At 41.1% G+C, this 14,738-nt stretch overlaps 1 protein-coding gene across 1 annotated transcript in view; it reads right to left on the minus strand.

Annotated features, from left to right (window-relative positions):
- The window catches only part of Dnajc5b (DnaJ heat shock protein family (Hsp40) member C5 beta), a 49,375-nt gene that overhangs the window by 14,564 nt on the left and 20,073 nt on the right, over positions 1-14,738 (minus strand). The window contains exons 2-3 of the mRNA XM_052178795.1: positions 5,360-5,573; positions 1,930-2,101 (exon numbers count right to left, since the gene is read on the minus strand). Of these exons, the coding sequence (XP_052034755.1) occupies positions 1,930-2,101; positions 5,360-5,573 (386 nt within the window). The remainder of the gene's footprint in view (positions 1-1,929; positions 2,102-5,359; positions 5,574-14,738) is intronic.

Below are 14,738 nucleotides of genomic sequence, written 5' to 3' on the forward strand. Positions count from 1 at the left end.
TAAGGGCTGTCCTGAAGGTCCCAGTGGTTATCATTTTGCTGAGACACTAGCCACACCCTTCACCTCCAGGACTCATGCTGTCTCTGATTATTATGGAGTCATTAACATTAATGGAGAGGACAAAAGGAACATTAAAATATGTACAATATTATATAAATGAAACTTGTGCTTACATCATCCATCCATCCATACTCGTGGAGGCCCACGCCCTGTTGGCCCTGTCCCAGGGGTGGGAGCCAGGTCCTTCCACCCCCACCAAGGCCATGCTGGACGCCACACTGTACCCACAGAGACTAAAACCATCACACCACACCTCACAAGCTTCCCGTGCCACTCCACCTCTCCCCTTATATGAACTGTCATTTTGGTTTTATTAAAGGCCAGTTTTCTGGTTTTTCTGTTAAGTTGCACACAGAGAAAAATGAGCAGCCATCTCAGAATGACATGTGGCATTTTCTTTTTTATTTTTAAGCACCTCCTTCACAGATCATAGAGACCTGTGCCTAGGAATTGTCACTTGTGAACAAGCTGTCATGCAGTCCCCACCTTTGCCTAATGAGAAGGCCTTTCCATGTCATTAGCACTGCTTAACTCATTGGTTAGTGATCTTACCTGCCTTTTCCTTCTGTATGCCTTCCTTAAAAGATTCAGTATTTGTTACTTTCTATACAAAATAATGCAGAGTAAATATACAATACTTTCAATGTACAATAATTTCACCATTAATCCACAGTTTGGTTCCAATATAAGTAACAAAAAATGTCCAGAAATACTTCTAGCTGCTCGATAACCATGCCCATTGCAAGATATTACAGTTTGCACAAAGAAAAAAAAAGCATAAAACAAAACAAAACAAAACTTCTGCCCTGGCTGGACTCACAATTCTGAGAGTCTGGAATTCAGTACTAGTCCCATGATTAAACACACCCTTTTGCTGGACTTCAGACACTTCATTCACACAAGATGCTATTAAGCTTCACATCTGATAAGAAATACAAGGCATCCAGAAACCTTGAAATAGTTTCTGGTGCTATTTGAGCGTCATGAGAGAAGTACACCACCCTGGTTCCCGTAATCCTGAAAACAGTGTGATTCTTGCAATTATCCAGGAATTCTTTTAGCTGTTTGTTGGGGATTTAGGAGGAGTGGGATTTAGCAATAAAGTCTGAAACCTGAGATAATGATGTACTCCACGGGAGACAAGGACAGTGAGAATTGCTTCTAGAAACAGGACAATGGCAGGTGTGATCCTGGCTTGTTTAAACAAAGACATTGTCCAAAGACTATAAACTATCTCTGATATTTTGAACTCGGAAATTTTTTTCTTTTTTACATTTTTTTCTTTTTTTTTCTCTCGGTAGAATAAACTTGAAGAATGAAGCAATGTAGCACAGAGATGTGTGCACACAGATGGACAGCAGAGGTGACTGGGCAAGGAGAGAGTTTGTTCTCCATGCTGCTCTGTGTCTATCTGTGAGTGTGCATGTGGGCAAAGAAGCTACATTCCAGAAGAAGATGGCGTCATCTAACTCCTGCTCCAGTCCCAAATCATCACACAATAACACAAAGGAAGAAAAGCCTCGGCTGACTGTCAGTATTTCAATGGAGATCCTAAAGACTGAAGTGTATCTTCTGGGAGAAACTTCTACTTTAGCTCTCTGTTCCTGGGCACTCTTACCCTAACTTCCCTGAACCCAGAGCCCACTTCTCTTATAAAGAGACAACAAACTATACCATGATGATGTGTATCATTATCATAGGCAGTTTATTCTCAGTCAACATAAATGCCCTTTGTCTTACCCCAAAGTGCTCACAAAAGCTGGCAGTCAGGACGAGAGGCTGGCTCTGTGAGGTTAATTTATTTTCGTAAGACCGGGTACTTAGCCAGAGGTAACGATGCCCACTGCCTCTACTGTCATCTCACCCTACCTTTCTCCATGTCAGTTCTGATCTGCTCCTCAAGGTCCTCTGGTGACACATAGTACTCTTCTTCTGGTGTCGATGATTTGGGCCGACAATGTCCACAACAACAGTTGCAGCAGCAGCAAAGGCAGCAACAAAAATAGCAGCCGGTCAAGAGGCCAATGATGATGAACAGGGTCTAGGGTAAACAGAGGCCAAGTGAAGTCCGAGTCCCTGGCATGAGGGACAAGATGACCCCAGACACACAGTCTGTAATTACGTCCCTCAGAAGATTAAAGATATCCCAACACACCCTGCTTGCCACACGCTTGCTCTTACCCTTACCCCATGTAAACTGTCTCTTAAGTTCCTTTGAAATAACTTTTTCTCACAAATATTTGTACAAATAAGACCTAGAGGAAATGACTTTCAGTCAGAGTAACACAGTTTGGAACTTCTTTTTCTTAGGCTATTATGAATGCTAAGAGCAAAAGAAAAACCAGACCAGCGCTGGATAGGATATTCACTGGTCAAATGAGCTCACCAAACTTACTTGTTCAATGAAAGTAAACTCACCCATAGAAGAGCTGCCTTCCCTGGCACATGCAAGTGCCCTGTTAGTAATCTGGTCCTGCATAATCTCTCTGAGATCGCTATATCTTCCCTCTCCTCTGAGTCGGGGGTGGGGGTGGGTGCTTTGCAGATCCTGCTCATATCTATGGTGTGGATACTTCATTGGCCCTCCTATTGGCCATTCTGCCTCTGCTCTTGCTTGTGTGAACTATATGCAACCCTTGTTTCCTGGAGCACATGCAGCATGCCTGATATCAACTCTCTCAGCACTAGCACAACCCTGTTCCTCCCACATAGCTCGACCCTCCATATGGATTTGCATGGCTAAACATCCCCGACCACTGTTCAGTTTATACCTACCTGCTGTCTAAGATCACCTCAAAAAACACCTTTATGTTGACTTTCCTGTTCCCATTCCAAAATAGCTGCCTATCCTTTGAATCCCAACTGTTTACCCTACCAACTCGGATCTCTAATCCCTTCTTGCTGATGGTATGGAGCACAGATTGCTTGACAGGAGTGTCTTAGAGGCTACAATCATTAGTCATTCTTTACCCCACATGCCTGGTGGGTTAGGACCTGCCATGTCATAGACATCTAGTTCCTACTGAATTAGTGGGTATACAAAACAATAGGCAAACAACGGCTTGTTCCTCCCAGGAAATAGAACCAAGATTTCCCTATGAGCACAATTGAGTTGCTCATTAAACAGAAAACACTTTCTCTTGACTTCCCCAATCTGAAATTCCAATTTATTTTTGGCAAGCAAACAAAACCAAATTTATTATAATAAATGAAGTTTGTACATCTTAAAATTTAATGCAGACTTTATATAATCAGAGACTGGGAGTGGGGCATTGGATAACGATCACATGTGCATGCACACACTTCTTCAGTGACCTAAGAAGAATTCAGGTTTGATACCACGCCCCTCGCCCCCTCCTTCTCAAGGAGTCATCTACTCACTCTGGCTGGCTCCAGGAACGAGGATGGGTCTCAGGATGACTTGCAGTGGAGGACTTTGGTTACACACACTTACAGTCTCTTTGCTACTATGTATGTTGTATGATTTCATCATTTTAGGGAAACATGAAAGCCCCCACTTGCCCTAAGACTCCCTTTGAGCATTGCCCAGCCATGGCCCTCTAAGACCACAGCTCTTCTTCATCTGCATTTGTCTCTTTCTTTGAACTGTGCAACTGCCATACTGTTTCCTGAAAAATCTCCTTATTCCCATTCTGTTTCTTTCTCCAGGGAAATTCCCTTTTGGGGAAACAGCCTTACTTCATCCCTTACCATATATGCTATAGTATATATTAGTAACTATTAGTTCCGCAGGGACCTGGTACTTTTTTAGTGTACTTTTTGATGGTGCATTGTTTCATTTATATACAACACATTTAATGCCACTTAGGTAAGCACTATACAATCGCGCTTTCGTACAGCAGAAAAAGGAAAGTACACTTCTTTGTAAGGAGCAATGTCTGATATTGCCCCGTGTTGGATCTTTATGCTACTGTATGAATGAGGCTTATCTACAGGAATTTTGATCAGTTTCTTCAACTTCCGGAACAAGAAAATTTATTCTCATCTTTAGACAAACAAAATACAGTATCTGGTAAACATGTGTGATTATCTGGACTGCAGATGTTTCTTCCCAAGGGAATAGTGTCACATCCAGAAGGCAGGTTCCTATGCAGCCACACTTTGTTGTGTGAATGCTAGTCTGACCTCATTGATTCTATGGTCAGAATGTATCTTCTCACCACATGGTCAAAATTCACTCAGCACCATCTCTCTAGCCCAAGTTTCCCACAAAAAAGATGAGTGGGTATCTAAGATAGTTAGCAAAAGAAAAGTGGGGCTTTGTGGTTCAAAGTGTCTCTCCATGCTTACTATGAAAACATATCCTCTTGTCTATCAAATTCTTCAATATAGGGAGGTTAAGCGGGAGAAAACAGTAATCAAGTTTCTACTCAACATGAATCCTGCCTTTTCTAAAGAGGATGGTTTTTTTTAAATTATTATTTTCTACAACATACATGATTGTCAACTGCCCACAAAATACATTAATGAAACATGTCTGTTTTATATGTAATATACATTATTACATATATATATACAATGTACATGTTGTAATATATAATATAATTCTATATGTAATAGAACAATGCCTGTTCTGTATGTAAAGCTATTGCTTTTATCAGAAAGAACATTAAAAATCATAAAAATATAAAACTACCACCAAATATACACATATTAGGGATTCCTGGGAAAAGAAACAAAATTTCCACTACATTTCTGATTGTGCTAGGTCTCTAAACATATTGTCTCTTTCTTAGCCAGGTAGCTATCAATCTCCTGTCTTCTAAGACTCAACTCTCACCTTTTCCCTCATGTTCTTCTCTGCCACCTCAAGTCAGGCTCCAGCTGAGCCTGTAACCTAATTACCACTCATCTCCCTAGGTATTGTCTTTGCTGATGTAGACTATGCTATAGATAGTAAAGTACATGGCTAAATTTATCTTATAATAATTTATTAAATAGTTGTCACACTAATAAATTATTTTTGGTTTTGAAAAATGAGTCAGTTCTTAATTAGTCACCATGGGGGAAGAGGGAGCAGTCAGAATTAACCTGAAGCTCCACACTCCAATATAATTAATGTCTAGAAGTCTGTTAAGTCGTGTTGAATTTCATAATTAATTGATAGACTAGAGAAAAATGGTCTCCAAATAACAGCTTTCAGAGGAAGTGATGTCTCATTTTATTTACAAGAGTTTAACAGAAGAAAGGTTGGTCTTTCTTTGAGATAGGGTCTAATAGGATGAATAATACCACGATTTTCCAGGAAATTGCTTTAGAGGGAAAAAAAGTGATTTACCTTTGCCCACCAGCTTGACAGCATGAAGTATGTGTTAACGTTTTCATCTCCAAATTGTTCGGCCACATAGAGCCCCAGCGATCCATACTTGTCATATATGTTTCTCTTTGAGGTGTCGGTGAGGATCGTGTGGGCATTGTTGATTTCTTTAAACTTCTCAGCAGCAGATGGGTCATCTGGATTCTTGTCTGGATGGTGCCGCAGGGCTAATTTTCTTTTAAAAATTAAAAGCAAGGAGAAAAGTATTAGTTCTATCAAAAATTACAACAATATTTTATAAAGACGGTATTCGCTTATACATCCTTTATTTGTACACATTCAATGGGATGCTATGTTTCCTAAAAAATAAGTTCTCATTAAATGATGTTGTTTGGCCCCAATGTTCAAAAGCAATTATATTGTTTCTCCCTCTACATCTTCAAAGGAATTCTTAATAAGTTCCCTTAAGGCTGTGGCTGAGATATCTTATTATTGGGAAATGAAGATGGTTGTAGTCCACCCCAACACATGGAGGTATTTATGAATTCTAGTTTACTATAAAATTTCACTTAGAACCTGTCAAGCTACCTAGAATGGTAAAACCTTATATTACATGTTCTCAAAGTTAAAACATTAAAACACTCTTAACTTTATATTACCATGAGCAAACATTAGGGCTCCTTAGTAAGTGTTCTACATGTCTTTATTACATTTTGTTTCTAAACAAACTCTTGATTTCTCTTGCTTCCAAGCATGCATTTTACTTCTTTCCACAGGGATCTTTCTACTTCCAATAGTCTTGTCATCTACAATTGTGTGTATAAGGCTCTTCCTCCCTCCCATGGGGAGTAAAAGGCTGATCCTGGGGGTATCATCTGTGTCCTCAGTTGAGTGGGATACCTTGGATTATTGTTAAGTGTACTCAGCTATAAAAAGCAACCTGTTTAGTGGATTTAATGAGTCCACCATGCAGGCCCCTAGCCAGTAGACATTTCTCTCACTTCCCTCAAGAAACAATTCAAATGATTAAAGCCTTGCTCAAAATTGAGCTTTAATTTTCTTTCTCCACTAAAAAAAAAAAAAATCAATTGTATGACTCTCAGTTAAAATCACACACAACTGTTCTCCCTTATGAGGCCATCCTGGGTGTGCACAGGCATTTACTGTATTGATTCAGACAGAATGTGTCATTACAGTGTTGTAATAAAAGCCAATATGCAGAACAGAAGAGCATTACATATCTTAAAACCCAACCTGTAAAGCTAATGGAAAAAAATCACAGCTATTAAAGTATTCAGTAAATAATTGCAAACTGAAACTAAGAACAGATAAAAAGGTCATCTAGCATGTCCAAGCAGCCTGCATTCTAGAGATTAGGAAATGGTTCAACATATGAATATCTGTCAAGGTAATCCACCATAAAAGAAACAAAGAAAAAAATGATCATCTCAGATGCAGAAAAAAAGCATTGAACAAAATCAAATAATAAAATCTCATAATAAAATCCTGGAAAAGATCAGGGATAAAAGGGACATACCTAAACATAACAATGGCAGTATACAGCAAGCTGATAGCCAAGACTAGACACTCTCTCCAAATCTATTCAATATAATACTCTAAGTTTTAGCCAGAACAATAAGACAACTAAAGGAGATCAAGGAGATGTGAATTGGAAAGAAACAAATAAAAGTTTCCCTATTTACAGATGATATGATAGTATACATAAGCAACCCCAAACACCCTACCAAGGAACCCCTACAGCTGATAAACTTCACCAGTAGCCCTCCTATATACAAATGATAAATAAGATGAGAAAGAAATCAGAAAAACAACACCCTTCAGAATAGTTGCATGCAACATGTCTTGGTGTAAGTCTAACCAAGCAAGTGAAAGGCCTGTGTGAAAGAGATTGGAGAAGAGATCAGAAGATGGAAAGATCTCCCATGCTCATGAGTAGATAGGATTAACTTAGGGAAAATGGGCCATCTTACCAAAAGCAATCTACATATTCAGTGCAATCCCCATCAAAATTCCAACACAATTCTTTATAGACATTGGAAGAACGATATTCAACTTCCTATGGAAAAACAAGAAACTCAACTAAAAGAATTCTAGAGCTATCACCATCCTCAATTTCAAGTTGTACTAATTATTAATAGTAATAAAAACTGCATGGTACTGACATACAAATAAACAAGTTGATTAATGGAATCAAATTGAAGAACCAGAAATAAATCCACACCAATGGACATTTGATTTTTGGAAAAAAGAGCCAAAATTATACAATTAAAAGAAGAAAATATCTTCAACAAATTGTGCTGGTCTAACTGGATATCTGCACTTAGGAGAATCCAAAAGATCCATATTTATCTCTGCACAAAACTCAAGCCCAAGTGGATCACAAACTTCAACATAAAACCACGAGAGACAAGAAAGTGGAAAACAACCCTAAGTAAAGCACAGGAGACAACGTCCTAAACAGAGCACCAATTGTGTAAGCACTGAGATTGGAAATTAACAAATGGAACCTCATAAAACTGAAAAGCTTCTATAATGGGAAGAACACCTTCAAAGAGACAAAACAGCAGATGGCAGATTAGAAAAATATCTCCATCAACCCTACATCTGACAGAGGGCTGATATCTGAAATCTATGAAAATATCTATGATATCTTAAAAATCTAGACTTCAAAAAAACAAAACAAAACAAAAACCCAAATATCCCATTTAAAAAGAGCTAAACAGGGGATTCTCAACAGTGAAATCTGAAATGGCCAGGAAGCATTTAAAGAAATGTTCAATTAGCATCCTTAGTCATCAGGGAACTACAAATCAAAATAACTCTGAGATTGCATCTTACACCTCTCAGAATGGCTAAGATCAAAACAGACCTGACAGCTTGTGCTATCCAGGATGTGAAGCAAGGGAGGGTACACTCCTCCATTACTGGTGGAAGTGAAAACTTGTACAACCACTTTGGAAATCTGTATGGTGGTTTTGCAAAAAATTGGGAACAGCTTTACCTTAAGGCTCAGCTATGCCACTCCTGAGCATGTAGACAAAGGACACCCCATCATACCACCACAAGGACACTTACTCAACTCTGTAGCAGCTTTATGATGTCTCTCAATTAAAGACTGAATTAAAGTGGTATACTTACACAAAGGAGTATTACTCAGCTGCTAAGAACAATGAGACCATGAAAATTTCCACCAAATGGATAGAACTAGAAAAGATCATCCCAAGTAACGTAACCCAGACCCGGAAAGACAAACATGGTTCATACTCATAAGTGCATAGTAGCCATAAAGTAAAGGATAATCATTTTACAATTCCAAATCCAGAGAAGCTAAGTAAAAGGGAGGGCTCAAGGAGGTGGAAGGGGAAAACATGAATCTCACTGTGAAGAAAAAATAGAATAGACATCTCAGGAGGTGGATGGGAGGGAGGGGTCTACGTCGGGTGGGGTGAGGATGGGAACAGGAAGGATCATGTGGGGGGAGGATGGAGGGAGATAGTCCTGGGTTAGTCCTGGGGAATCAGGGTAGTGGTACATCTTTGGGACATTCTAGAAATCTAGTGCATTGGAAACCCCCAGGAATCAATGAGGGTGACCTTAACTAAGTCTCCTAGGAATGGGGGATATGGAACCTGAACTAGCCATCTCCTGTAACTAGGCAAGACTTCTAGTGGAGGGATTGAATCACCAATCCAGTCACCAAACCTTTGTCCTACAATTTGTCCCATCTACAAGATTTGCCAGGATAAAGGTAGAGTAGAGGTTGTGGGAATAGCGAAGCAATATCTGGTCCAGCTTGAGACCGAGGCCATGAGAGGGAGCCCAGAGACCTTGGAGAGAACTAATCATGACTGGAAAAAAAAGTCAATGAAATGATTTCTAATGGTATTCTGCTATATTCACAGTTCAGTGACTAGCTCAGTTGTTATCAGAGAGGCTACATCTAATAACTGATAGAAAGAGATGCAGAGATCCCCAGCTAAACATTAGGCAGAATTTGGAGGATCCCATGGAAGATGAGGAGGAAAGGCTGTAGGGACTGAAGGGGTCAAGGACACCACAAGAATAGCCATAGACTCCACTAACCTGGGTTCATCGGTGGCTCACAGACAGAACCACCAATCAGGGAGCCTGCATATGACCTGTGCCCTATGCACACGTTACAGTTGTGTAGCTGGCTCTTCTTGTAGGACTGCTAACAGTGGAAGCAGGGGCTGTCTTTGACTCTGTTGCCTGCTTTGGGACCCTTTCCTCCTATTGAGTAGCCTTGTCCAGCCTTAAGAGGAGACGGGGTGCCTAGTCTTACTGTCATGAGACATGCCATGGCTGGTTGATATCCATGGGAGGCCCACCTCCCTTTTTTTAAAAAAGAGAAATGGAGGAGTAGTGGTAGGAGACATGGGGGAGGGGAGAGTGGTGCTCGAGGGGAGGGACTGGCAGAAAATCCTCCCCTTAGGACAAGAGAACCTGCCCTTTGCTTTTAGCCAGGTAAAACCCATTTTCAGGATTCTGATCTCCAGAACTGAGGCTTGAACCCAGGGCCTTGTGCATGGTGATTCGCCACATTGATTTATTTAATGTGTTCCCATGTGGGCATGAACCATGGTGAAGGTCAGAGGATGACTTGTGTCTCATCCTCATACAAGTGAGTCCTCTCCTTCCCTTATGTGGATCCCAAGGATTGAACTGGTGTCGCTAGGTTTGGTGGCAAATGCTTTCACTTGCTAATGTGTCTTGTTGATGCTGAGTATGTTATGATATTCATGGGTGTGATAATTTGTTATACAAGAGCTGGGGAACTAATACAAATAGTTAAAAAATATTAAAAACTGCATGTAAAGTGTGTCCTAGAAATTATTGTCAACAATCTGTCCTCATCCAGCCATTCCCCTTAAATGCTATATAGTAAGTATTTTTATTTTAAAAAACACCACACCTATTATTTTATGCATTAAAATTTGCTGATTAAAAGGTGGATGGCTATCTACATGCAGCTAAGGATCACGGGTGCTTAAAGAGACCCATTAGGCTTGAGAATATAAATCCAGGTATAAAATCCATTCCAACACTGAACTTAGAATAAAGAGAACAGAATAACCAGAGTTTATTAGTTTAAGTTTTATTTATCAAAAAAAATTGTGTGTGTGTGTGTTTTGCTTTTGGAGATATCTGGAGCACCTGTAGGTTCTTATAGCCAACTTCTGGTGTCACGGTTTCAAAATGTGGAATTGATGAGAAAGTCTTTGCTCCTAGCCCAAAACGCTTGTCATTTTATCCCCTTTTCAGTGTTTACTGTAGGCGAGTACTTGTGAGCTTGATATAGATATTCTCACAGCAAGCATGACAAAGGATCTTGAGAACACACAGGTGAGGATCTTGCCCAGAGTCACACAGCTAAAGTGAGAAGCAGGCCTGAGGCACAGTCAGCCTCTCAGGCCACGTGCTCCGGTCTGTGTGATGGAAGACTGCCTGAGTGTTCTGAGATCAACAGTCCAGTCAGATTGTAGCCTTCAGCTCTGCAATCTGAAAGGTGCCCAAGGCAAAAGTGGGCAGTGGGTGCTTCCAGGGCCTCTTGTAGTGATCCAGAAAGAAGACCCTGAGATTGTGGAGGGCAGAATAGAGTCGGGATATATTTGGAGAGATCTGGATGTAGGGCTGAGAGAAAGATGAGGGTAACAGCTGAGTGGGGGCCTTAGCAAACAGGTGGTTAGCACCGTTTGATGAGATCCAAGACAGAAAGAAACTCTCTGATACCGAAAGTTTTGATGGGGTCTAAAGACTCTATTTTGGATACTTAAGATTCCTATTAAAATCTTAAGGCTAGAGAGCCGTGAATCCAGAGTTCAGAAGGAAAATACTGTAAGGGACCCATAGTTGGAAGTTCTGGGTAGGCAGCTGACATTTTCAATCATGAAACTACAAGAGAGCTTGAAGGAAGTGGCTCAGGAACTCTGAAGACTGGGTTCTGGGAGAGGATTTAAGAAAACCCAGCCATGTGGGGTGGGCGCACCTAAGGCCAATCTGTCTCAAACAAAACAAAACAAACCCACACTTTAAAACAAGCCTTAAAAAGCAAGGTTCAGTGAGACAGAAGGAAAAAAAACCTAGGCAGTGCAAAGTCTTGGGATCCAGAGGAAGAAGGTATTTCAAAGAGGAGCAATCCCGCAAACTACCAATAGAGAGAGGCTGTGAAAGCCACGGACTCAGAAAAGACCACCGGACATAATGCCCTGGAAATCTTTCCTACCAATCCCAATGCATACACATGTGTTGAAGCATGTTTTCAAAGGAGGGCAGTAATGGTAATTTAAAAAAAAAAAAGCAGATAAAAGAGAAATAGGAAAATAGGAAGTAATAACCAAAATTAAGAGTTTGTGGTTATACATTAGGATTACAGGTAATTCTTTGCTTTATTTTTGCTTATTATAAATGTATATAGTACTTATATGTTTTTGTCAAAGCATCTTAAAGCTCCAGTGACAAAATGTGTTCTTTTGAAACATCTGAAAATTCAGGTTTTGTTGCCTTAACTGAACCATTACTGAGTCAGGGGTGGTTCAGAGAAGATAAAGGAAACGTTTTCAGATATATATATATATATATATATAGTGTTTCTCTGTCTGGAGCCTTCCCTCAAGCATTCTCCAAGCAGCTGGCATTGTGATGTGCCCTTCCCTGGAATTTCAGTGCGCTGCATTTCTCCCTGGTAGTTCTCAAGATACCAAGTGTTATCTGACCCAATGGAAGAACTATGAACTCTGCCCAGAAGGGAAAAATTGTCAGAAAAAAACAAAACAAAACAAAACCACAAAAAAAAAAAAAAAAAAAAAAAAACGGTTTTTATAAGCCTTGCCTTGTTTCCAGGCTTGATAGGAGCACTGATGCACTCTACCCACACTACGCAGAAGCCTGGCTTCCTGTCATTTGTTACCCTGTTGGACCCCTGACAGCTCACAAGGGCAGATGCACTCGGAGTTTATCACACTCCCCTAACAATGGCGCGGGCTGATTTGGAGGGCTGGCACGCCTCCATCTGTAGCACATCCAAGTCCTGGTTGTCAGCAGTGTTTGACTCCTCTTGGCAGACACTCTTGGCGCTGAGTTTCCTTGGCACAGATGGCAACGCAGGGGCAGCTGCCAACATTACACAACTGTTCACGCAGGTGAGTTCAGTGGGCACCCCACCCGCTTCGGGGTTATCTACAGAGCAAGCAAGACGGGAAAGCTGCCCCGGAGCCACAGCTTGAGGAAGTGCTCGGACTCCATTTAAAAGGAACCTGTCTGCGATAAAGGTGTTTCTTGCCACCTCTGATTTTACATGTAAACGTGTCACGCTATTCAACTAGAACGTGAGACCTCATCTCTACACACCCCCGTGCTTTCCAGAAGTGGACCATGTGGACGCAGGAGGTCCTAGCCAACCCTCCCAGATGACACCCACCTGCTGCCATCCATCCACCAGCCTCTGAGTCGCCTGGGGCGGACTGACAGGCTCAGCGGGCTGCCCCTCCATGGGCTGAGATACCAGCGGAGAACTTTTGGCATGAACTCAGCCACATTACACATTTCTGCCTCCTTTATTTATTTATTTATTTATTTATTTATTTATTTATATCTATCTATTTAGGTTTTTCAAGACAGGGTTTTTGAGTGGCGCACTGGCTGTCCTGGAACTCCTTTTGAAGACCACGCTGGCCTTGAACTTTAGCGATCTACCTGTCTCTCCCTCCCGGATGCTCTGGTCACAGGCATGCGCTACAATGCCCGACGCATTTCTGTCTCTGCCTCAGTTTTTAATGTCGGTTACTATTGTGAAGCTATCTCCACCTCTTCCCGACTTCCGTATTCAGCCATGAAACTTGTGTTTTCTCTGACCTCCAAGGAAACCCACCCGCAGGATGCTAAAAAGGAAAGACAGCAGCCACAGACCGACGCCTCCCGTGTTCCGTGTTCCGGGACCCCGGGGCAGAGCCGGGGCCAGCGGGGCTTCTAGGTTCGCTGTTTGGCATTTTTCATCATAGTGGGTTTTTGTTTATTTTGAATATTCTTGTATTTTGTTTCTTTGGTTTTCGAGAGAGAGGAAGCATTGCACGGTGGGTTGGGGTGGGGGCACAACACAAGAATGAAGTTGAGTGCGGAGGAATAAGGGGCGGATTGGGAGCCAACACTAGGAGAACTCAGACCCCATCCCAACAGAACAATCAATCACCTGTTCTTTCAGACAGCTTTCACGGTGTATGAAAAAGAATTAGAGAATGTAGCCTCAGGAAGAAAGGAAGGCCTGGGATCATAGCAGATCCCAGAGAACAGACCTTTTTTCTGGAGGAGATCGCCTGTGGTGAGAACGAGACCAGTGGTGGATGCGGAGAGGAGAGGAGCCGCCATGGCTACAGTTTGCGGAACTAGAAACCTGGCAACGCCTGAAGCTGGGTGTGACCGTGGAGAACCGAGTTCCTTGCGCCCTCGTGGACTCGGGTGAGTCACAAGTGAAGATACAGAAAACGAATACCGTGACATATGGGATGAATGCACACCTTAATGTCTGTCAGCCTGACTCTATAAACTAGTCTCTTTCTACATGTTTTTACATGTACACATATATATATCTACATATGTAGTATTGTGATTTATAATAAGGCCAGCTATATATTTTATATAGTTATATATAGAAGGAAACTTTTAGAAATAGTATATTTCTGACTTTTATAACCTTTAGTTTGGCTTTTTAAATTAACTTGTAGGATCTAAGAAAATATTCAGTATGTGTGCATACAAGTCTTTCATTGATTATCTACACTGAATACATTTCCCTTTATTGCATTGTTACTTGATGGTATCTTCTGGGGAACACTATTGTTTATTTTCAAGGTCTCTCCTCTGGATTTCTAGAATCTACTATATCCTGTTGGTCAACTTAAGTCACCTCTATGCACTCTAAGAAGCAAATTCCTTCGCACAGTTCTGTAAAAGTTTGATCTAGGGTGGCAGATGGTGACAGGCAAGTCTGAGTTCCCAGGGCAGCGTTCAGCATGGGGAATAAAGATTCCTGGGCATGTCTGTGGTAGACACAGCTTGTCAGCTTATAAACACACATATTCACAAAAGTTGCCGAGACATTCTGTGCAAATTCTCAGTCTTGGTTTTCATTGTTTTAATTATATTTGCTTTAAAATTTTTATCTGATAATTCTAACTACTCAAGTTCCCAGAGTTCTGTGACCTCACTTCTAGCCCTGCTGTCTTGGCTTTCATGATTTCTGTGTGATTAATATTGTATTTTAAAGCTTTCCCAGAAGCAATATGAATATTAGGACATAACTTCAAAACACAGAGCATTTTACTTATGACTTTTAGATGTCTGGGGGACCATGTTAACCCAGGAT

This window comes from Apodemus sylvaticus, chromosome 4 (assembly GCF_947179515.1).
Source record: "Apodemus sylvaticus chromosome 4, mApoSyl1.1, whole genome shotgun sequence".
Taxonomy (NCBI): domain Eukaryota; kingdom Metazoa; phylum Chordata; class Mammalia; order Rodentia; family Muridae; genus Apodemus; species Apodemus sylvaticus.